Raw genomic sequence first — 24,405 nt, 5'->3', positions numbered from 1 at the left:
CTAATTTTGCCTTTAATCCATAATAGTTCACATCTTGGTGTTTGGATAGTAAAATGTTTTAAATTACTTTAACTGTTTCAAATTACATCTAGGCATACCCTTGCCTCTTGAAAAATCTTGAGTAAAATTGATGCTTCAAGAAAATGGGACTAATCTTTCTTGATGTCTTTTACCTCTTGGTTTATTATAAAGAATGGCCCAGTTTGAGAAAGAAAGTGAAAGTGAAGTCGCTCAGTTGTGTCCGACTCTTTGCAACCCTATGGACTGTAGCCTACCAGGCTCCTCCATCCATGGAATTTTCCAGGCAAGAGTGCTGGAGTGGGTTGCCATTTCCTTCTCCAGGGGATTTTCCCGACCCAGGGATCAAACCCGGGTCTCCGGCATTGCAGGCAGACACTTTACCATCTGAGCCACCAATACTTTAAAAGCTGTTCCCTCCTTGTAACCAAAGTTTTGTAATGCCCCTTTCACATTTAAAATTAATTTTGTTTATAACTTCTCTAAGTTATGTAATTTCTAGAAAAATGGAATGCCCTAATTAAAATAAAAGAGAATTTTCAGGAAAAGTTACTGATAATAAAATGCTTCCCTGTGTAAACCTTTGGGCACACCTACACTAGAAAACATGATGAAGTGGTCAGTTTCTTGCCTCTGTTTGTGGACTCATCCAAGAGTAGTAGATACTGTATGTCGCTGTAGTGAGTCACACCACAAGTGGTATTGATGTTTTTCCAGAACCTCAAATAAACAACTTGAGGAAAGGCCTGAACAAATTATGAGCTCCCCTCAGAAGTTGCATTCCTAGGAAATTTAGTATAAATTAAAACCACACCAAAAACTTGATTTGTGTGGAAAACACATTCTAGATTATAAATATAAACAGAGCTTCACACCCAGGAATACATGGATATCCAGGGGGATATTGGCAAGTTCCATGGGACATGGGATAGTTCTTTGTGTCCCTGCCCCCACCAGTGGCATTCCCTGTCATTAGGACACCTAGAAATGCCCCCTCCAAGTTCCGACAACACCCACTATGGAGCGTCATCACTCCACTGGGAACCAGTTCTAGGCTTCAGGCTTACTAGTCTAGTTGCCTTTGGGGTGATGGTCTGAGAGGCCCCCACTGAGTATCCACTCCAGAAATGCAGGACGAAACCAGGAGGCTCTATGGGGCAGGGCAGGGGCAGCATTGTTGCTGGTGGGAGCCCCAGCCCCTTGTGGTGGGCCCTCTCTTCCAGACATCACAGCATGGCATGAGGCCTCCTCACAAAATGATGACACTGGTCCTCCTCCCTGTTCTCTCCCAGGGCTTGGATTTTGAGGCCAAAACCCAGCACACCCTGTATGTTGAAGTCATCAACGAGGTTCCCTTTGTGGTGAAACTTCCGACCTCCACAGCCACTGTAGTGGTCCATGTGGAGGACGTGAATGAGCCACCTGTGTTTGTCCCACCCTCCAAAGTCATCGAAGTCCAGGAGGGCATCTCCACTGGGGAGCCTGTTTGCACCTACACTGCGCAGGACCCAGACAAGGGGAGTCAGAAGATCAGGTACGCAGGGGCTCAGCTCGAGTTCAGCCAAAGACATGGGTACGTTGGATGGGTTGTTTATTATATGCAGCAGTATTTGTTCTAACTGCCATAAAGACTGTTAAATATTTTGACTACCACCCCTGCACAGGGCCTTCCCTTCTTACCCTCCAAACAGAGGAGGTTAAGTCCAGGGGACAGGTGTTCCCCACTCCCTCTCACATGTCCCTGCTGGCCCCCTCCCACCTTCTGCTCAGGAGCCCAATTAGGGGTGAGATGCATTTTCCACGTGATCCTGCCTAGAAACCCCAAGTCCCATGAAACCCTCTGCCAGTTGACATGAGGAGACTTTGAATGATGACACTAGAACTCTTAAGTATCCTGGGTGTGATTCTTTGCAACTTTTCTGCTCCAGTTACCACATCCTGAGAGACCCGGCAGGGTGGCTAGCGATGGACCCAGACAGTGGGCAGGTCACTGCCGCGGGAGTCTTGGACCGTGAGGATGAGCAATTTGTGAGGAATAACATCTACGAAGTCATGGTCTTGGCAACAGATGATGGTGAGAGCTCCCTCCAGCCCCTCCCTGTGGGCCCCTTTGGAGCCCAGGACACAGCAAATCCCCTTTGCAGGCTGAGTGTGATGTGGGGAAGGGGTGTCAGCAATCCTATCTGGGAGGTCAAAGTGGTCTCTCAGAGGAGACTTAGAGTGGTCGGTCTTAGGGTTGGCTGGTTCCAGTTTCCCTAAGACCCAGGAGTTATGAGGTATCCTAAAGACACCTTTCAGCCTGTTTGTGCTTCACTGAGCCTTGAATTGGCCTGTTGGTTTCCCCTTGTGATTGATTGAAAGGGGCTGCCTTACAAGTGTTATGATTGATGAGTGATGTCACCCCACGACAGTGTTGGGGGTAATGATGTAATGACATCTCTATTTGACACATACCGAACCAAGACCTGGAAGCAGGTGAGAGGTTACTGCAGGGCTGGGAAGCAAAACTTTCCTGAAGCTGGTCAGCAAACACAGCATCAGCCCCGAGGTGGCCAATCTTTTTCTCTTGGTGATAGATTGGTAGTGGCTATCTGGATGAAGTGGCTGTGCTGTGATCAGTTAGTAATGTCTGCTGTGGACACAAAATGAGAGTGATGGCATGGTTGCCATGCATTTGCCATTACTGGTTTGATCTATAATGAAGTGAGGGCAGGGAAACTCTTGAAAGGTTACAGTTGGACAATAAACAGGACCCTTCTGAGGTTTTTTGGGTAAGTCCTGGGGGAGCTTAATGTGGATTCATCAACCCAGCCAAAGGTAGATGCTGAAAAGGGATCATATGTGTGATTTGAACAGGGAGCCCTCCCACCACGGGCACAGGGACCCTCCTGCTAACACTGATGGACATCAATGACCACGGTCCGGTCCCCGAGCCCCGTCAGATCATCATCTGCAACCAAAGCCCTGTGCCTCAGGTGCTAAACATCACAGACAAGGACTTGTCCCCCCACACTGCCCCTTTCCAGGCCCAACTCACACACGACTCGGACATCTATTGGACAGCAGAAGTCAACGAGAAAGGTAACTGAGTGTTGGTGGCAGATGGGTGTCTCCCCTACCAAGATCCAGCATCTACCTTCCTGCTCCAGCATCTTGTGGGTCACTGAGTTACCAGTCTCCTCAAGAATGTCAGTCAGGGGAATTCCCTGGCAGTCCAGTGGTTGGGACACCTGGCTTCCACTGCAGGGGCCACGGATTTGATGCCTGGTCAGGGAACAAGATCCTGCAAGCCGCACAGCCAAAAAAAACCAAAAACGATGTCAGTCAAATGCTACTTATTAACTTAGTCTAAACCTTTGGGAATCCACAGGAATCCTTAAAGACCATTCTAGCCCAACCACCTTCCTGTACAGTTGGAAGCATTGAGGCCCAGAGAGAGATGGGACGTGCCTTTCTCACTATGACATAATGAGAGAGTTGGAAACCCAGTACAATAATAACAATTACCATGCCTGAGCGGGCTTGCTATGTACTATGTTCACTTCAGACACTTCACATAGATACAGCTACTGAATCCTCACAACAACCCTGTAAAGCAGGTACTGTTAATCATACATATACGTGTATGTGCACCTGTTTGACAGATAGGGAAACCAAGGCTTACAGAAGCTTAAATATCCTGCCAGGGGCATTATGGCTAGAAAATAATGGCCCCAGGATCAGGATGCAGACAGTCTGCTCTACCAGGATCCTCTGCTGCCTACCATTTATCTACCCCTGGCAATGTGAAAGATGCTTTTTATACTTTTTCTTATTTTAAATTTCTACCATCCTCTGTGGTCAGTATTTTTATCCCTATTTACAGATGAGAATGAGGCTCAGAAAGGTTAAATGGCATGTCCAAAGGCACAGTGTGGGTAAGCAGTGGAACAGAAGTTGAAGACAGGGTCCCTGGGCCTCACGCCCCTGCTTCCAGTCACCTCCCTGCCCTTTCTCTTTCCCACCCCATAACGCTTCTCAGCCTTCAGTGGTTTTTCAGTTGTCACAGGACTGAAGAGGGGACTTACTGGCATCAAGTGGGCAAGGACTCAGGTGCGTGAGAACAGTGCATCCAGGCCCAATTGCCAATAAGGCCCCTGGAGAAGCTCACCCTGGTTTAAAATGCCTCCCTCTTCCTCTTGGGGCTAGGGTCCCCCAGGAGGGGAGTGGGGAACCAGTACATTCAGGTTCTTCCCTGAAGTAACCAAATGCCTGGTGTCTACTGCTGCTGCTGAGCCTATCCAGAAAGAACTGAGGAGACCTGCCTCAGACACACACATTGTCCCGTTTTTATGATTGCTCTGATTTGGGGGTATATACCCAGCACCTTTCCTCGAGGAAGCCCAAGTTGGTCTCCTATCACCTCCTTGTGTCCTGGAAGCCGTTTTCCCCTCCCTGACTGGTTTACAGAGCATAGCCTCTGAAGTCAGAGTACCTTGGTTCGAGATCCAGCCCCTCCATTTGCCAGCTTGTGATTGTGGACAAGTTACTGAACCTCACTGTTTAGCAGTTTTCTCCACCTGTAGGATGGTGCCAGTCATTGTACCTCTGTACAGTCACCGTGAAGACTGAGTACATGACAGGCACCTCTTCTGGTGCATCAGTGTTCAGTCGATGCCAGTGGCCGTCTTCACCAACAGGCACAATCTGGCTCTGCCAAGAGTGAGCGTTACCTCAAAGCCCAGTGGTACCAACACCTGACACTACCATTGGTTCTTGGTTTTGACTTAGTCGTTCTATCTGTCTGTGTTCTATTGTCAGAGGAGTTAATCCCAACTCTACACCCGTGTGAACTGGGGCTGGTTACTTGACCTCCCTAAGCATCAGTGTCTGTATTTGTAAAATGAGGGGTAACAGAATCTTTCTCTTAAACTTGAGGTGAAGATCAGAGTTGGCACATAGTAAGTGTCAGTTGAGTTCCCACTGCCACCACCAGCACCATCATCAGCTGAGAAGTCAGCTCTCCAGCCTGGGAACAGGAAGGCAGGAGGGATGTTCTGGTGAAATGCCCCACATTGGCGTCTCCACTCGGTGGACCAGGCATCCAGCGTGCAGAACTCTCTCTGCCTGCCACTGCTGAGTGGGAACAGGGTGAATTCTCTCTCTGGCCTTTCAGCTAAGAAGGGCCCAGTGAGTGTGCAGAGCCTGTGAACTGAGAGTGGCTTGAGGTCAGTGCTGAAGTAGGCCAGCAAGCCTGAGGGCAGGTGGGCTAGAAATGTGGGGTTGTTTTTGAACATCCCAATGATGCGTGGGGTTGGGGGACACTGTTGGCATTTGGTGGTGAGGACTTGAGTGCTCAGGAAAGTTCCTCATGATGAAGAATAGTTCTATCCAAGCTAATAGCGCCCTCTTTGAGAAACTTGGGTCTAAACCGAAGGCCTTTCTTCAGAGTGGCCTCTGACCTTATGTTTCTCACCCACAAACATAGCCCCCCTCCCCACTCCATGATGGCCAAGCAGCCTCCCCAGAGTGGCTCCCGTTGTGCAGGCTGCTCCAAAGCTTGGCTTCAGCTCTGTGGCTGCCTGCTGCCTGCCCCAGGCCTTCAAGGCCGGTGAGCACGGTGCCCAGCACAGCCTCACTACCGGCACCTCTGAGCTTGTGTGCAGTTACTAACGCTCTGATCTGCTCCCAGCATCAGTTACATCACCAGCTCATATGCATTTGGATTTCTTAATAACTGATGCTCACTCAGAAATATCCAAGTTTCAGGTATATTGAAATTCTATCATAGAGTTGAGTTGAAGTATAAACATTATATATACAATTGAAAGAGCAAAATGCTGCCATGACAAACGGTAGTAAACTTTCAGGTAGAAAAACAGATGGCCAGTTAATATAAATATTAAAAGATTGTGCTAGCTGTTTCTTAGGAAGAACAGTGTTTGTTTGCTTGTTTGTTTTGAAGCAAAGAAAAATCTGGCAGCTAGTGATGCTGAGAAATTACTGGCCTTGCATGCATGAATTTTTTAAAATGTCATATTTAGAAATACTGTGATTATTGATTTTTTAAAATAGAATGATGACTTTATTCTTCTATCCAAATAATCCTTCCCTCAGTGGGGAATTTGGCTTGGACCAAGTATCCTCTTGTAACACTCAGCGTAAGTGTGCTTTGAAGACATTGCTCCCTGTGGCCCAGATGCAGTCTGCCTCCTCCAGCCTCCATCATGGTTGTGCTTGGCTCCCACCATTTGTGGCCTCCTGAGGTGAATAATTATCTGTCTGCTCCAGGAGACGCAGTAGCCTTGTCCCTGAAGAAGTTCCTGAAGCAAGACACATACCATGTGCACCTTTCCCTGTCTGACCACGGCAACAAGGAGCAGCTGACAGTGATCAGAGCCACCGTGTGCAACTGCCACGGCCACGTGAAGAACTGCCCGGAACCCTGGAAGGGGGGTTTCCTCCTCCCCATCCTGGGTGCTGCCCTGGCTCTGCTGCGTGAGTGCTGGCACCCTCCCTGCTCTGAGGTTGGGGTAGTTAGAAACCTGAGTCCACCCCAAACTTAGAGACTCGGGCCACTGACATTGCCCATCTGTTCCTTGTCCTTTTAATTCTGAAAGTGTCATTTAGTCCATGGATGTTTATGGGGCCTCTGGGAGGTGCCAGGCTTTGGGGAAACAGTAGGGAGCAGACTTGGCCCTGCTGTCACATCGTCTGGTGGCTACAGTGGTGGTTCTGAAAGTGTAGTCTCCAGACCAAGAGCATCAGCATCACCAGGAATTTGTTAGGCCAACTCCCTGGTCCACCCCTGACCTACCAAGTCAGAAACCTAAGGGTAAGACCTGGTAATCTGTTTTTTTTTACAAGCCCTTCAGTGGATTCTGATGCATGTTTCAGCTTGAGAGACACTGGTCTAGTGAGCAGAGTGTTTAGTTAGAAACTAGTTTCTTTGCTGTCATGGTAGAACCTATCACATTTACTTTTTTCACTCTCTGAATTGTCCTTACACAGAAAACACCCATTCAATCACGCATGAATACAGTAAGCACAAGCTTTAATTAATCATCGTACTTGCACTGAGCACTGTGTTAGGTGCTGAGAGTGCAACATTTATGAGACAGGGCGCTCAGGGCTGGTGCACTGGGATGACCCTGAGGGATGGGATGGGGAGGGACGTGAGAGGGGGGTTCAGGATGGAGAACACATGTCCACCCATGGCTGATTCATGTGAATGTATGGCAGAAACCATCACAATATTGTAAAGTAATTAGCCTCCAATTAATTAAAAAAAAAAAAAAAAAACAGACCAGCCCCTGCCTTCATGGAGCTTACTTTCCAGTGCAGAGAGCAGATAGCAAATAAGCCAGCAGAGAAATAGGTGTTGCTATGGATTAAAAGAAAGTGAGGGGAGGAGATCTGGCATTTTATGTAGGATCGGCAAGAACACACGCTTACTGAGAAGGGGGCGTTTGAGTAAAGACCTGAATGAGGTGAGGAAGCAGATCATGCAGATATCCAGGGAACACCCAGTGCAAAGGTCTTGAGGTGGCTCTGTGCTTTGTGTGGAAACAGCAATGACTGTGGTGGAAAAAGCAAGAGGGAGAAGAGAGGTGATGGCTGTGGCAGAGCATTGCGTTGGGCATTGTGGGTTATTGTAAGGACTCTGGGAGAAGGCAATGGCAACCCACTCCAGTACTCTTGCCTGGAGAATCCCAGGGACAGAGGAGCCTGGTGGGCTGCCATCTGTGGGGTCGCACAGAGTCGGACATGACTGAAGTGACTTAGCAGCAGCAGCTGGGTGAAATGGGAAGTCATCAGATTTGGAGCAGAGGAGCAGTGTGATCTGACTTGAATTTTGTAGGATTCCTCCTGAACAGACTGTAGAGGGCCGCTACTACCATAATCTGGGGGTGAGAGGGGAGTTGTGGCTCAGATCCAGGGTGGCAGTAGAGGTGGTGAGAGCTGGTTATATTTCAAGGTAGAATCAATTCAGATTCAGATGAGGAAAAGAGCCATCTATTCATTGGAAAAGACCCTAATGCTGGGTAGGATTGGGGTCAGGAGGAGAAGAGGACGACGGAGGATGAGATGGTTGGATGGCATAACCAACTCGATGGACAGGGGTTTGGGTAGACTCCGGGAGTTGGTGATGGACAGAGGCCTGGCGTGCTGCAGTTCATGGGGTCGCAAAGAGTCGGACACGACTGAGTGACTGAACTGAACTGAACTGACTGATGACTTCAAGGCCTGAACAAGTAGAAATACGGAGTTTCCATTAACCAGTTTGGGAAGGACCATGGGAAAAGTCCAAATGGAGGTAACAGTAGGCAGCTGAACACAGGCTTTGGGTGTAGGTAGGCAGTCCAGGTTGCCTCCTGCCTTTCCCTAAGCCAGTGGGGAGGAAAGGGGAGGGAAAGGTCATAGTCTGACCCACACAGGGTGTTCATCCTGAGAACCCAAGGACTCCCAAAGATGGCTCCATCAGTTTTGTCTGGCTAGAGAGGACAATGGTTCCCTCAGCAGGCGAAAAAGGGGGATAAAGCTGAGCAGTGGCTGTATCCTCCTCCATTAAACAGCCGCAGAGAGGACCAGGGCTGCCCTCCTAATGTGGAATTAACTGGGGGTAGTCACAGCAGTTAGGGGCAGCAGCTGGGCACTAAACAGCCAGTCCCCACTGTGTCCAAATAGACCTCCAGCCTTTTAGATCATATCACTGAAACCCAGTCCCTATCTTAAAATAGTGTTTGCACCTAAGTTCAAATTACTGCACCATATCAAAGTTGCATTGTCTTGCTTTTAACTTAAAGTCTCTGGCTATTACGGGACACCTTGTGACTGAAAAAGTCACATTGGAAAGTAACATCTGGAAATTCCCTGGCAGTCCAGTGGTCAGGACTGGATGCATTTACTGCCATGGGCCCAGGTTCAATCCCTGGTCAGGGAACTAAGATCCTGTAAGCCAGGGGCCCCCAAACTCCAGGATCAAATGCCTGATGATCTGAGGTGGAGCTGATGTCATAATAATAGAAATAAAGTGCACAATAAATGTAATGCACAATAAATGTAATGCACTTGAAGCATCTTGAAGCTATCCCCCACCTCCGTCTGTGGAAGATTTGTCTTCCGCAAAGAAGAAAGTAGCGCTAAAACTGATGCCAAAAAGTTTAGGGATTGCCGGTGTAAGCCAGCCAAAAACAAAAAAAAAGTCTACTGGGAGATTCCCCACAAAGGAGGATTTCCATAAGGACCAGGACATCAGTATGGGAAGACTAACAGTAAAATGATACAGAATTACAGGTGGGGGAATGAAGTCAGAATACCAGTAGGAGGAAGTGGTTTTAAGCTGAGAGCTGGAAGGTGAGAGCCATGTGTATGCATGGAGAGTGTTCCAGGTGAGAAAAGAGCCCGGATGAAGGTTCTGAAGTGGGAGACTGCTGGGTATATTCGAGGAACCCTGAGGAGGCCAGTGTAACTAGACTTGGGCAGAGAGGGAGGGTTGGAGACAGGTCGGGGCCAGTCCTGTAGCCTTGATGAGGAGGCGGGGGTTTTCCTAGGTGCACAGGGGCCACTGAAGTGTGTAAAGCTCTGGCCACTTGAGTGGAGGGATCAAAAACTACATGGGACTTCAAGAGTTTGGGGGTGCTGGCCAGCCATGTGGTTGTTTGGGGGTGAATATTCACACTGGCCAACTCTTGCAGTCCTCCTGCTGGTGCTCCTGTTCTTGGTGAAAAAGAAGCGGAAGATCAAGGAGCCCCTTCTCCTCCCAGAAGATGACACCCGTGACAACGTCTTCTACTACGGCGAAGAGGGGGGTGGCGAGGAGGACCAGGTAGGGCACTGGGGGGCCCTCCTGGGGTCAAGAGGTGGTGCCCCCATGGCCCCTGGCAGGGATGGTTGGGTCAACCAACTGACCATGTTAGCTGCGTCGCCCGGAGCCTGGCCTGAAGCGTCAGTCTTCTGAGAGGGTGCCTCATCCACTGCTCTAGTCTCTGACCCCAGCCAGCCCAACCTTGAGCCTGTGCTTAATCTGAGAGAACGGGGTGTGGAATCTAGGTCTTTCAGAGATCTCTGACATTGTCTTCTAAGACCTACTCTTGAACCAAAACATCCAAGTGGCACGGAAGTGGGATGAAATATAAATGGGGGGAGTGGGAGGGTTCTTCTCCATCCCATGTCCTCCTTCACTTTCCTGAAGGACTATGACATCACCCAACTCCACCGGGGTCTGGAGGCCCGGCCTGAGGTGGTTCTCCGCAATGATGTGGCACCATCCTTCATCCCCACACCCATGTACCGTCCTCGGCCAGCCAACCCAGATGAAATCGGCAACTTCATCATCGAGGTGAGGCATGGGGGCCCAGCCTAGGGCAGTCCTTTGTTCAAGCAGCATGAGAGAAAGAGCACGGGCTCTGAGTCTCAGCTCTGGGTTCAAATCCTGGGTCTGTCCCCAACCAGCTAGCAGTGTGACCTCTGGCATACATAGCAACTTCTGGGCCTCCTGTTTCCTCCTCCATTAAACCCAGTGTTTCGAAGTGGTTAAAGAATAGGTTAGGAATTCCTTCTTTTCTTTTAATTTGTTGATGTTTATCATCTTCCCTGGTGGCTCATGTGGTAAAGAATCTGCCTGCATTGCTGGAGACCCGGCTTCAATCCCTGGGTTGGGAAGATCCCCTGGAGAAGGAAATGGCAACCCACTCCAGTATTCTTGCTTGGAGGATTCCATGAACAGAGGAACGTAGCAGGCTACAGTCCATGGAGTCACAAAGAGTCAGACGTGACTGAGTGACTAACACTTCACTTTCATTTATCATTGAACAAAGGTAAGAGAGGACTGGGTCTGGCACAGCTGAGCAATTTGATCAATAAAAACCAATGAGGAAGAGCAGGATCTGTTGCAGTCTAGAGGAACTAGGAGTCAAGGCTCTTGACTTTTCCAGGTGATCTCTGGTTTGACAGGATTTTTTATTAGGAATTATTTCTTTATTCACACATCTAGTGGTTGTTAGGAGAAAACTCTGGAGCTGGACTCCCTGGGTTTGAGTTTGTAAAGATCTCAGGTGATTCCAGTGTGGAGCCAAGTTGGGGACCTCTGGGATAGGTTGCTTTAAGGGCTGGATGAGTAAGCACCTGGAGCAGTGCTGGCTCAGGGAATCTCCTCGGGAACTTCAAACACTGAAGCCTCTGACCAACCCCTAACCCTCCCATCCCACGTCCCCCTCCCCCCTCCCCACCAGACTGTGATTTAATTGACCTGCATGTGGGCTGGGCTTCAGAATATTTTTTTTAAAGATTCCCAGGTAATTCCCGTTGGCTATCTGTTTTACATATGGTAATGTAAGTTTCCATGTTACTCTCTTGGGAAACTCAAACGGGGGGCTCTGTATCAACCTAGAGGGGTGGGATGGGGAGGGAGATGGAAAGGAGTTTCAAATGGGAGGGGATATATGTATACCTATGGCTGATTCATGTTGAGGTTTGACAGAAAACAACAAAATTCTGTAAAGCAATTATCCTTCAATTGAAAAATAAATTAATTAAAAAAGATTCCCAGGTAATTTAAGTTTGGGAACCACTGGGCTGACACCTATCCTGTATTAGGTAATGACAGCTCTTGCTGCTATGTGTCCCCCATATTCTCAATTCTGGGCACATACTTCATTTATCTAAGGAATTTTAAAAAATATCAGTGCCTTGGACCCAGATATTCATTTTTTTTTTTTTTTCAGGCTCTGATTTTTTGTTGTTGTTGTTGTTTTTTGGCTGCGCTCCACAGCATGCAGGATCTTAGTTCCCCAACCAGGGATGGAACCTGTGCACCCTGAAGTGGAATCGCAGAGTCCTAGCCACTGGATCACCAGGGAATTCATAAGTTTTGATGTTTATTTAGTTCCCCAAGAAATAAAATATACAACCAGCGTTGTGAGAATCACAACCTAGGTACATAGGAGATAAACCATGTGAGGCTAGCATGGGCTGGTACCATGAAAGCAGTCAGTAAAAGGAGGTTTTTAATAAAAGGGAGGGAAGGAGGAGGGAGCAAGAGAGGAAAGAAGAAAGGATGGATGGATTTGGGGTGTTGGAGGAAGCAGCAGTAGGCACAGGGCTCGTGGGTGGTCAGAATACCTCATTTTGGCCTGAACCCTGCTTACCTTTCTTGCTTTCTCGAACTAGCCTGGTGGTGAGACTCTGTTCGTTACCCTTAAGCACATCTGAGAATCCTGTACAGAAACAAAGGCGTCTGGGGAAAGTTGCTCAGAGCCTCTTTGCCTTGGAGCCAAAGGCCAGGAGATCTTCTCTCCAGTTGAATGAAGACAGTTTTCAGAATATTTGTGTTGGACAGTTTGCAAATAACTGTCTCATTTAATGCCTGGCCACGTCAACTCTGCAGAGGAGGAATTCTGTTATGTTCCCCTGTAACTCTAATGTGCACTTTTATACTTACATACATTCATTTCTTCCTCTGAAACTATATGAAGTCTCCCCATTTTTGAGATGGGGGGCTTCCGAGGTGGCACTGCAGGAGACATAAGAGACGTGAGTTCGATCCCTGAGTTGGAAAGATCATCTGGAGGAGGGCATGGCAACCCACTCCAGTATTCTTGCCTGAAGAGTCCCATGGACAGAGGAGCCTGGCAGGCTACAGTCCACGGGGTCACAAAGAGTCGGACATGACTGAAGCGACTTAGCGCGCATTTTTGAGATGAGGGAAACAAAGGCATGGAGACTTTAAGAGGCTTGCCCAAGTCTACACACTCGTGTGTGAAGTCTGACTTCAGAGTCCCCATCCTGAACCGCTGGCCTGTGGCACTGAGCACTCGCTCTCAGCTGGGCCCTGTGCTAAGGATTTCTGTGCATTATTTCATGTTCAACCTTCAAAACCTTAAGGGAGTGGAGACAGGGCTTTGCAGATGAGAAAGCGCAGGCTCAGCCAGATGAGTTCACTTTCCTGAGCTCTCACAGCTGCCCACTGTCTGGTCCCGCAGCTCCTAACACCCTGCTCTCCATCCCCCAGAACCTGAAGGCGGCCAACACAGACCCCACGGCCCCACCCTACGACTCCCTGTTGGTGTTCGACTATGAGGGCAGTGGCTCCGATGCTGCCTCTCTGAGTTCGCTTACCTCCTCAGCCTCTGACCAGGACCAAGACTACAACTATCTGAATGAGTGGGGCAGCCGCTTCAAGAAGCTGGCAGACATGTACGGCGGGGGTCAGGATGACTAGGACTCCCTAAACGCCAGGCCACAGCAGCGTCTCCAAGGGGTCTCTGTCCCCACCTTGGCTAAGAACTTTGCAGCTTGTTGAGAAGTGGCCTTAGCAACTTGGAGGGAAGAGGCCTCGAAGCTGACCTCAAAGGGGCAGGTCTCTATGCCTTTCAGAATGGAGGAACGTGGGCAGTTTGATTTCAACAGTGAGCACCTCTTAGCCTAGGCCAGGGCTGCCCAATTTCTGGGAGTCTCCCTGCTGCCATAAAATGCTCAGCCCTGGGTCCTGGGGGTCTTGACTGACTCTGATTCCCGCATGATGGCTTTCGCTCTGGAATGGACCCTTCTCCTTAGTAAGAGGCCTCTTACCACAATCTGCATTTTTTTTTTTAATGCTATTTTCAAAAAGTGAGAGGCAGGTCCTCAACCACCTCTGGAGCCCTCCAGAAGCCCAGGCGTGCCCTCACGCACTTCTCTCTGGTCTCTTGGCCCCCAGGCCTCCTGTTTTATTGGATAACTACGTTTTTATACTGAGTGCGTCTAGGTGGCCCTTTATTTTTTATTTTCCCTATCGAGTGCTGTAGATGAAGAGTGATGACAATCCTGTAAATGTACTAGAACTTTTTTATTAAAGGAACTTTTTCCCAGAGGTGGCAGGGGAATGAACTTTTGGGTTTTTTTTTTTAATAGTTTTGTTGACATATAATTCACACACCATATTCACTCATGTAAAGTGTACAATTCAGTGGTTTTCTAGAACTTGCAGAGTTGTGTGGAGTTGTGCTTTTATCCCTGTGGGCTTCACCCCAGCTTCCTCCTGATAGTAGTGGAAGCTCAGGATTTGTTTACAGACCCCGGGAGGAGGCAGACGTCAGCTGCCTACCTACAGATGAGAGCTGCTGTCCCAGTGTGAGAACCATTAACTTCCTTACTCCTGACCGAGCCACACCACAGCTGCAGTACTGGGCGATTTCCTCTTTTCTGGACCAGCAGTATGGGGAGATTTCCTCTTTGTGCTGTGGGCTCTATGTCTAAAGGCAGGATGTTTGCCGGGGGTGGGTGGGGGTAGGGTCCAGCTCTACTACTTCCTAGCAAGTTGCTTAACCTCTACCTGCCTCGGGTTTTTCATGTGTAAAATGGAGAGTTTCTATGGAGATGAAGTGAGTTCATATCCGGCACATAGCAGGTGCTACCTGTGTTCATTGATAACAGCCATCATTTAGTCAATACTTTTTAGACCCAGACAGCACTTAACTTCCAATTATTTCCTTTCAACAAATCCTCACAGTCACCCTCTGAGGGAATCTTCCTCATTTTAAGAATGGCCTCATTTTATTTTTTGTTAAATGACGCCTGATTGTCACCAGAATCAAGCCAGAAAATTAGAGCACTCACCCAGGATGTCAATGAAATTAGAACATTCCTGACAACAACAGGGCACAGATGGCAAGAATAAGGATAAAGAGGCAGCAGGAATTCCATGTGTGCCCTTGTTAAAGCACAGTTTAAATTTATCTTTACAATGAGCTAGAAGAAAAGAATCTGAAGTGAAGCCGAGAAGATCACTGAAGTGGAAATAGATGTCTCCTTCTGCGAGAGAATGACCAATTCTGTGAAGCAATGGTACTCCAGGGGCCATCCCTAGACCAGCAGCATCGGCACCACCTGCTGAACCAGAAATTGCAAGCGAGCGGGACCCTGCGGTCTCATCTGACAAGCCTTCCAGGTGATTCTGATGCCCACACAATTTAAGGTTGAGACTCGGAAGAGTCTTAAAGATTGAAGGCAGGAGGAGAAGGGAATGACAGAGGGTGAGATGGTTGGATGGCATCACCGATTCAATGGACATGAGTTTGAGCAAGCCTCGGGAGTTGAAGGACAGGGAAGCCTGGCGTGCTGCAGTCCATGTGGTCTCAGAGTCAGGCACGACTGAGCGACTGATCTGACTCTGAACGGTGAGGCTGTGGGTGTCCTGAAGCCGCAGACCCTGGATGGGGAAGTTTAAAGGGAACAAAGTCTAATAAAGCATCTCACCCACCCTAGGTCCACGGCACCTCAGCCCACGCTCCTGGCTGCCTCCTGTCTCTCCCTGGAGCTGCAGCCTTTGGCTCCCTCAGCCTCAGCGTCCCCTCCCCTCAGCGGGCCCTGCAGCTCTTGCTGATCAGGTTGTGTGGGGAGGATTGGGTGTCTCAGCCAGCAAACACCTGCTGCCCACTATCTGAAACTCCTCCCTGAGGAGCCTGAATAACGCCTGAGACCCTGTGTCTTCGCTGAGACTAATAATAAAACCAAGCAGCTACTGTCCAGGCTGGTCTTCCTCCTCTGAGATTTTTTTTGGGGGGAGTGGAGGAGCAAAAGCAACCTTTCCTAGCCAAGCCTGCTCTCTGCAGTGGATCTGGATTCCCTTGGCAATGGAACTGCCCTGCAGCCTCTGAGTGATCTGGAAAGAAGGATCCTGGGCTCTGTGATGGGGATGGATGTTATGTCACCCTCTCACTTGGGACCTGCGTCTCTTCTGCAAAATTGACTCTGGTCTTTAGGACTTGTAATAAGTCAGAATGTTTGCAGCTAGTGACTCACCAGGGCTAACCACTCAGAGTGAATGCTAACTGTAGATAACCAGTGTGGCCAGCCATACCAGTGGGGACTACCTGAATGTTGGCCTTTGCGCACACTGAACGTTAATCCTTCACATTTTGATGTCCAACAGTTGAGTAGGAATCCTTCTATCCTTTACTCCCCCCACCCTCCAATGCACTACACGCACATTTTGCATTGTATCTTTTCTAACAGGATGTGAAATGATATATTGCCTTATTGTCTCCAGCACATCTAGGTTGGATGAGTTAGCATGGTGTTTTTTGTTGTTTTTTTTAGCCACGCCATGCAGCATGCGAGATCTTAGTTCCCCAGCCAGGGGTTGAACCTGGGCCCCCTGCAGTGAAAGCACAGAGTCTTAACCACTGGACACCACCAGGGAAGTCTCATGTTAGCAGGGACTTACGGACAGGGAGGCCTGGCATGCTGCAGTCCATGGGGTTGCGAAGAGTCAGACACGACTGTGTGACTGAACTGAACTGACTGAGTCTCACTGCCACCCATGGGCACTAGTGATTCTAGTTTTTTGCCCGTAACAGTGTTAAAATAAATTCCCTGGAGCATCCATCTCTGCAGACGCCTCAACGCCAGTCCTCCAATACCTGCAGAGAAGTGATGGGGCCCATGGTCCTGGTTGGGATCGAGGCTGCCTGATTCTGAGTGAAGGTCCAGAATGATGGGTTGGTGCTGAAAGGACCCCTCGGGCTCATTCTCTTAAATGATTTCCCCTCCAGACTTAAAGCCAAAGTTGCAGAACCCAAGTCTAACTGTAAAAAAAGATAAAACCATGGGAAGAAGGGGTTGGTTTGCTTGGAGACTGGCCTTTGGCCTTGTCCTCCCAATGTTTCTCCTTAAGAACCCAAATGCAGAGCATTTTGAAAATCTGCCCCGGTCATTTTTCAGATGGGAAAAGATAGAGGTTCCAAAACCAGGCACTCTCCAAGATCCCTCCAGTGGAGCTCAGATGGGCAGAGCCCAAGGCTCACTTCTCACCATGCCTTTTCCCTGGTACCTGACCTGACCTTTTTTTTATTTCCTTCCCAGAAAGGCTGCCGATAGGACCTGTAGGCAGGCTTTGCCCTGGGCCTGGAGGGGCCCAAAGGGATGGCTGTCATCCCTGGAAGGTTGGCAAGTAGCCGAGGCCTCGAATTCCTGGCTTCCTATGGTCCTAGACATGGACCTTCCTAACCGCAGGCCCACACAGGGATGCAGCAAGAAGACCCAGGTAGGGAAATGCTGAGGGCTGGGCAGTAAGGGAGGGGCTCTGAGGTCAGCCAGGCAACAGTCCTGTCATTGAAAGGGTGGGGCGGTCACCCTGGGAAGCTTCTCGGGCAGCCCACACCCTGTGTTTTCAGTTCTAGACTCACTGGAGGCCCCATGCCTTTCGGCTAAAGGCAGAGCCTACCTCTCACCTCCCACTAAAATACTTCCATCAGGGAGGCATGATTCAAGGCACAGGTTCACATCCTAGCACTTCTAGGAGTGACCCCTTAGGCTAATCACTTAACCTTTCTGTGCCTCACTTTTTATCGACTGGAAGATGGAGGAGTGAGTTATTATCTGGAAAGTACTTAGAAGGGTGTCTGGCACAGGAGTAGGTGTTGTTCTCATCACTACAGTGGTGGTAGTTGAGGGACTGACAGGGCCAGTTATCTCCACTCTCAAAACCTTGGATGGAAACCGCCCTTCCTTGACCTCAGGAGACCAGCCATAGCTGTTACTTCCCTGGAGGCACTTCCCCTATGCAGCCAGCAGAGGGCACCATTCGCTCAAACCACAGCATGGACAGCCCCACTCAACCTGGTGTCTGAGAGGGAACTAGGGGGGAACAGTCACACTGGCTGCCACGTGGCAGGAACTGCCTTGGACACTGTGATGGTGACGGTGATGATGAGAGTGGTGGTGGCGGTCACTGTTTATCAGGTGATGACTGGCCAGGCCCTTCACATGCGTGTAAGCAGTTACGTACATTCTGCCACCAGCAACCATGTGGGGAGAGGGTTTATGGTTCTCTTTTTTAAAGGAAATTGAGCATCAGAGAGATTAACGAACATACAGAGCCAGGAAGTGAGTTTTGGGGTCCAGGTCTCCTTGATTCCCTAGTATTACAGGCTCTTTTTTTAACTAATAAAAAAATTTTCAACTTCGTTGGGAGTATGAGCGCAGGCAGGCAGTGGAGGAGACCCTTCAGATATGGCATAGCCTCCCCTCCCGCTCCCACCACGACAGAGTTGGCCATACCTGGTCCTGAGACTCTAACGTCCTAACACAGAAAAGCCACAGCATTTCCAACTGTTTCTGGGGCACGTGGGACATCACCCCAGGGCTTTTTTATTCATTAATTTAACAACTATTTATTGAACATGTGTTCTGTGCCAGGCACTGTTCTAGGTTGCAAGGATTACAGAAATGCAGAAAATGAAAAAGTCCAGTCCTCATATATGGGGGTAGGGACTGGCGCTGGGGAAAAAAATGTGTGTAGGGTCCACATACCTATAAGTTAAGGTCATAAACTGTTAAGTAAAAGATCCTCTCTTCCTACATGGACAAGCATGTCTTCATAGCTATCTGGAAGGCCAGGTTTTAATCTGGATTCCCAGACACTTAGGGTACTAGGTGGGTAGAGTTAGCCCCCAGCCCAGGAGTGGTGGTCAGCCTGCCACTCTCCCCACCCCAGGCTCCATCCTATACCATGAGGGTCCTTGTGCACACGTGTATGTGTGTGTGTGTGTGTATGTACATATTCCCCAGCCCACCTGTCCAAGGTCAGTCCACTGATCTAGACAAGCAGCCTTCCACTGACCTTGGGCCTGGGAGTAACCCGGGCTGTGCTGGCTTCCCTCAGGACAGATGTGGGGAGGGCCTGGGACCATTTGTGCTGAGCAGGGTGGGAGACACAAGTTCTAGGAGTCATAGCTCCGTAGCTCCTTAGGAAGGGCAGGAGGCCCAGAGCAGGGCCTTCCTGCCCAGCCTAAGGGCCATCCTGCTGACATTCAGTGGGGGACAGACTCCATGGACTGCAGCATGCCAGGCTTCCTTGTCCATCACCAACTCCCTGGGATGGGTATAGGAAATAAGTGGCTGGAATGGGGGTTCGATTCTAGTAGTCAGGAAAGGCCTTGCTGAGAAGGGGGCATTTGAGCAAAGAATGAAGAATACTGGGGAACAAGTATGCAGCTGTGTCTAGGAAAAGTTGTGAATGCTAAGGCCCTGAGGCCGGAGTGCTAGGGGAACTTCGGCTGAGTCCCACAGGGAGGCTGCTGGAGCAGAGGGAGGAGCAAGAACACAGTGGGAGATGCGATCAGACGGGTACAAAGTGGGGCCCAGGTGCCCAGCCCTGAGCCGCCACCTCCACACTCGGCCTGCAGGCTGAGATCACGGCAGGGCCTGATCCCAGCAGCCCTGGAAAAGCCAACTCAGCAGCCTCGCCTCCATCCCAGAGTTGGCGAAACCTGATTCCTCCTCTGCTCCATTCTCAGCCACTGAGAAGGCGGCCTGGACCTGTCCAGGCCTGCAGGCAGCTGCACAGTCGGCAGGCCGGAGTGGCAAGATTCTTCTCTGTCGGGGGCCCCTGGACTGAGGGAAAGGAGCTGTCACAAAGAAACCCCGCATCTGGGGACACAGAGCCCTGGTAAAGAGCCCATAGAGGTCACAGGGGCAAAGGTATGGCTCACCAGCCTCCTTTCCCCCCAGACCACACCTCTCTCCAAGGGCTAACAGCAGGCCAGTGTGAGGCAATTTGTGAAAAGCACTCAGTTCTCTGCCAGACGGGCAGCTGGGGCTCAATAACTGGTAACCGCCACCATCACTGTTGTTGTTGCTTGTTAAACCTTCTGCAAGTCCGAGTGGAGTCCAGCCCTCAGCTGCCTCAGCATTCCTGTGCCCACTGCCCAGCACGCGGCAGGGGCGTGACGGGCCTGGAGAGGAATCTGAGATGGGTGGGTCAAGAATGCCCTGGCTCGCTTCCATCCATTCCCATCCCCACTGCCTTCCAGTAAACCTGGGCCAGCCGACAGGGCAGCGGAGCGCAGGCCTCTTATCACCCTGGAGCCTAACAACCCAGGGCTTCCGTTGAGACAATGCTAAGTAATTTTTGGAATTACTACCTTTAGAGTGTCTGTGAGTTATGCACACGTACCGTGTATAAGACGATACCCTGATGTTTCACTGCAAATCAAAACCAGAGTTTTAAAATGGCCCAGCAGGCTCTGCAAGATCTGATCCCTGTAGCCCTGAGACCTCACCTCCCAGTGCTCTCCCCTCACTCCTACCACTGTTCAGCCTGCTGTTCTTCTCGGAATCATGGAGGCTGGTTCCCACCTTGGGGCTTTTGCACTTGCTGTGCCCTCTGCCTTGGCATACCCCTCACCCCGGGTATCATGGCTCCTCACCTCCTTCAGGTATCACCCAAATGTTCACCGGTTAGAGATTCTGTCCCACTTTGGAAGTGGTACCCTGCCCCCACCCACCACACCTTATTTTTCCATAGTATTTATTACTTCTCACTGTATTGTACTATGGGGCTTCCCTGGTGGCTCAGATGATAAGGAATCTGCCTGCAATGCAGGAGACCCGGGTTCGATCCCTGGGTTGGGAAAATTCCCTGGAAAAGAGAATGGCTACCCACTCCAGTATTCTTGACTGGAGAATCCCATGGACAGAGAAAACATATTTTATCCATCTGTCCCCTGCCCTCCCTCCCACCCCTATTTAATATAAGCTTCATAGGAGCAGGGATTTTTATTTCTTTTTTTCACTGCTACATCTCCAACCCATGGAATAGTTCCTGGAACAATGTAGGTATTCAATAAATGTCAAATAAAGGAATAAAGGTGCTTTACAGCCCTCAAGGAAGGTTTTATAAACTACCTCCCCCACCATGGGGCAGGCAGGATCTTAGTTCCCTGACCAGGGATGGAACACATGCCCCCTGCACTGGAAGTGTGGAATCATGACCACTGGACCACCGGAGAAATCCTCTATCATTTCCCTTTTGGAAGTGAGGAAGCTGAGGCCCAGGGAGGCAAGGTAAGTCACCCATGGTTATGCCCAGATGGTAAGCAGCAGAGCTGAGAGAATCCAGGGATGCCACTTGTAACATTGCTTTTTTTTTTTTTTTTTAAACATCTCATTTAACCCTGCAGCAGTCTTGGGGTGGTTATGCTCATTCCATCCTACACACTGAGGCTAGAGAGAGGTGGAGATGAAAGATGGTGCTAGTTCTGTCTGTTCTGACCAAGTCATAGAGTATAGGCTTTGGGCCTGTGTGGAATGTGAGAGGGTGTTCAGTGATGCATGAGCAAGGTATTAAAGTCTTATGTGATCCTGAATCATACACAGAGAAAGTCATTCCATTTTCAGTTTTCTTTCAATCTTTTTTCTGCTTGGGTCAAGGAAAGAGTCCCCTTTTTTGTGCTTAGCAAGTCTTCAGTGACTTTAACCTTTATGGTTCTCTTAACGAGAGAAGCAAGGCCTAGAAATTAATGATACTGTTCCATCATCATTGTATTTATTTTCACTTTAGTTATGGCAAAGGATGCTGATTTTTCATTTACGACACTGTTAGTTTTTCATTTAAAATAAGTTTTTCTAAGTTTTAAATAGTGAGTCCATTTAAAGAAATAGTATTAAGTAAAGATTAGTGAAGGTGGAACTCATGTATGCCATAAACATGTATACAAGTGTATTCATGCACATGAAGGTGGTACTTCAAAGAATGAAGCTCTGCAGTTGAAATCCATGCTCTGCTTTTTATCTTATATGTTCTTTCAAAGAGTATCACTTTCTTTGTTGAGGAGGGCATGGGGGGAAATTTACAATCCAGAATATAAAAGAAGAATTAAGTGCTAATCTGAGTGTTAATAGTTGCCTACTTCAGGAAAGAGTGGGAGGGAACTTTAGGGGCTGGAGAAATCTGAGAAGACTTCTTGAAGGAGGAGGCTCTTTAAATTGTCCTTAAAGGATACATGAGAGTTGGATAAGAGGCTGAAAGAAAGGAGAGTGCCATGCTTTCCTTTGCCATTGACTTGTACAGATGAGAAAACTGAGGCATAGAGAGAAATGGCTAGGAGAGCCCAGTCTCGCTCAGGTCTCAGGATCTTGTTCCGGGAGAACCCAATGAAGTAGAAAATAAGCTAAGTCAAGCTGGGAGGGATGGAGATGACAAGAGAAGAAGCTCTGGGTTTGAGAATCAGTGAAGAGCCACAGTGAATTTTGGATAAGAGAGAAGCTGCCAAGACTAGTAGATAGCTCAGCAGAGTGCATAAGAGTGTGAGCTCTGAAGCCCCAAAGCCTGGGTTCAAGTCATCCTCTGCCATTTGTGACAAGTTATCAGTTTCTTTATGCATAAGATGGGGATGATGGGAGTACCTACCTCACAGAGTTGCTGCAACAATCAAATAAGTTAATTCATGTAACACACTTAAGAGTAGCACTTAGCACATAGAAATACTTGGTAAATATTAACCTTATAGTTAATGTTACTACTATTTTTGTTGTTGTTATTAACTATAAAGTGAGCTAGAAAAAAGAGATTAGAGTCAGGCTGATCCAAAGGCTGCCTGCCACTTCTGTGCCTCAGTTTCCCCATCTGAATCAGCTGCTCACTGGGGTTCTCCTCACTAGCTCCTTGGTTCGAGAGCCCATGAATTGCTGGAAAGAACCATTTGGTACCTGCCTCGTCATTCAACAAATATTTATTGGAGCCCTACCGAGTGCCAGGCCCTGGGGATACATGGAAAAACAAGACAGCCCCACCCCATGCATCCCTTATAAAGCTCCAGACTGAGGGAGGAGACCAGGAAGAACCAGGCAATTACAGGGCAGGTGATCTTAGTCTGACCTGATGTGGAGTCAGGGAGGCTTCCTGGAAGAGATGACATCCAAGCTGAGACCTGAGGGCTGCACAGGAGTTTGCTGTGGGCTGGAGAGGAGATCAGGAGGAGCAGTGTGTGCTCAGGAGGGGAGAGGCATGACCAAATTGATACTCTAGAATGATCCCTCATGGGTGTGTTCTAGATAGACACATGTTTACATGCAAAATTCCAGGTGGACAAGGCCATTCACTGTTGTTGCATTGTCTGTAAGAGCAAAAGATTGGTCACAGCCCTTAGTCCATCAGTGAGTGGGTGCATAAATAAACTGTGTCACGCTCACTGCATGGAGACAAGGAGACAGGAAGAACCAGGCAATTACAGGGCTGGTGATCTTAGTCTGACCTGATGTGGAGTCAGGGAAGGTTTCTACAACTGAAATATTCTACAACGGAAAACAAAAAAGAAAAAAAAAAAGAAAGCTCTTTATGCACAAATGTGGAAAGATCCATAAGATATCTTGTCAAGTGAAAAAACAAGTTGGAGAACAATGTGGAATGTGTGCTACCTTTTATATAAAAAAATGAGGAAAATGAGACTACATGAATTTTTTACCTAAATTTGCAGAGAGAAACTGTAGTACAGCCCCGTGCCATAGAATTTTTTCTGATGATGAAAATGTTCTGTATTTCAGCTGACTAACACAGCAGCCACCAGCCACAGATGACACTTGAATTGTGGCTAATGTGACCAAGGAACATAATTTTTTTTTTCTTTTTTTTTTTTTTTTTTCTTTTTAATAAATTTATTTATTTTAGTTGGGGGCTCATTACTTTACAATATTGTAATAGTTTTTGCCATACATTGACATGAATCAGCCATGGGTTTACATGTGTTCCCCTTCCTGGACCCCCCACCCACCTCTCTCCCCATTTAAATCTAATAGCCACATGTAGCTAGTAGCCACTGTATTGGACTGCACAGCTCTAGAAAAATATAAAGAAACTCCTAACAGTAGTTAGTTAACTGCTGGGAGAGGGCTGGGAATTAATTAGTTGGACAGCTGACAGGAGTGGGAGGGACACTTGTACTTCATACCTTTTGTGTGTTGTGTGGTTTTTTTTGGTTTTTTGTTTGTTTGGTTTGGTTTGATTTTTTTGGCCACACAGTGTAGCACGCGGGATCTTAGTTCCCCAACCAGGGATTGAACCCATGCCCCCTTCATTGGGAGTGCAGAGTCTTAGCCACTGGACCACCAGGAAAGTCCTCCTGTTATGTTTAAACTAGGTGAATGCCTTACCCATCTCAAAAGTTAGATTAAAAAAAATGAGAGTGAGAAATGAAGCAGCGAGGCAGAGCCCTCGGGCTACCTGTGTGGAGAATGAACTGGAGAGGGAGAAAAAGAAAAAGGGGAGATCAGTCAGGATGCTGGCAAGAAACAGAGACAAACTCAAAAGATCAAGTGTGCAGAGTTGCAGGTACTGTTCACAGCGCGGTGGGCAGGGTTGCAAGGTTTCTTAAGCTCAGCCCTGTTGACTTGTGGGAGGGATAGTTCTTTGTCCAGGGGTGGGGTGGGGGCTGTTCTGTGCATTCTAAGATGTTCAGCCGAATCCCTGGCCTCCCCCAATTAGATGCCAGTGGCGCCCCTCCCCAGCTGTGACAACCAAAAACCTCTCTCAACATTGCCATATGTTCCCAGGGAGGGGCACAGTCATCCCTGGTTGAGAATCACTGGGCTCCATCACCAGTGTGGGATAGCTGGACACCCCTGGGACTAGCAGATGGGAAGTGATCA

At 48.6% G+C, this 24,405-nt stretch overlaps 2 protein-coding genes and 1 non-coding gene across 14 annotated transcripts in view; 2 read left to right on the top strand and 1 right to left on the bottom strand.

Annotated features, from left to right (window-relative positions):
* Positions 1 to 15,504, top strand: part of CDH3 (cadherin 3) — a 106,292-nt gene extending 90,788 nt beyond the window's left edge. For 9 of the 12 annotated variants that reach the window (XM_081512824.1, XM_081512818.1, XM_081512817.1 and 6 more), the window contains 7 exons: positions 1,311 to 1,552; positions 1,947 to 2,092; positions 2,875 to 3,099; positions 6,289 to 6,495; positions 9,696 to 9,826; positions 10,193 to 10,339; positions 13,010 to 15,504. In XM_081512824.1, the coding sequence (XP_081368950.1) occupies positions 1,311 to 1,552; positions 1,947 to 2,092; positions 2,875 to 3,099; positions 6,289 to 6,495; positions 9,696 to 9,826; positions 10,193 to 10,339; positions 13,010 to 13,219 (1,308 nt within the window). In that variant the 3' untranslated portion in view covers positions 13,220 to 15,504. Of the gene's footprint in view, positions 1 to 1,310; positions 1,553 to 1,946; positions 2,093 to 2,874; positions 3,100 to 6,288; positions 6,496 to 9,695; positions 9,827 to 10,192; positions 10,340 to 12,168 lie in introns of all 12 variants that reach the window. The other 3 variants (XM_081512828.1, XM_081512827.1, XM_081512826.1) reach the window with 1 other exon arrangement.
* Positions 15,505 to 16,105: 601 nt separating this feature from the next.
* TRNAE-UUC (transfer RNA glutamic acid (anticodon UUC)) lies at positions 16,106 to 16,180 on the bottom strand. The gene has a single exon. It is a non-coding gene; the product is annotated as a tRNA-Glu (tRNA).
* A 662-nt stretch (positions 16,181 to 16,842) lies between these two features.
* Positions 16,843 to 24,405, top strand: part of CDH1 (cadherin 1) — a 105,144-nt gene continuing 97,581 nt past the window's right edge. Inside the window, exon 1 of the mRNA XM_081512815.1 lies at positions 16,843 to 17,023. The gene's annotated coding sequence lies outside the window, so the exon portion shown is untranslated. The remainder of the gene's footprint in view (positions 17,024 to 24,405) is intronic.

This window comes from Giraffa tippelskirchi, chromosome 7 (assembly GCF_054371585.1).
Source record: "Giraffa tippelskirchi isolate mGirTip1 chromosome 7, T2T-mGirTip1v1.2.pri, whole genome shotgun sequence".
Classification (NCBI taxonomy): domain Eukaryota; kingdom Metazoa; phylum Chordata; class Mammalia; order Artiodactyla; family Giraffidae; genus Giraffa; species Giraffa tippelskirchi.
This window is presented reverse-complemented; position numbering and strand designations above follow the sequence as displayed.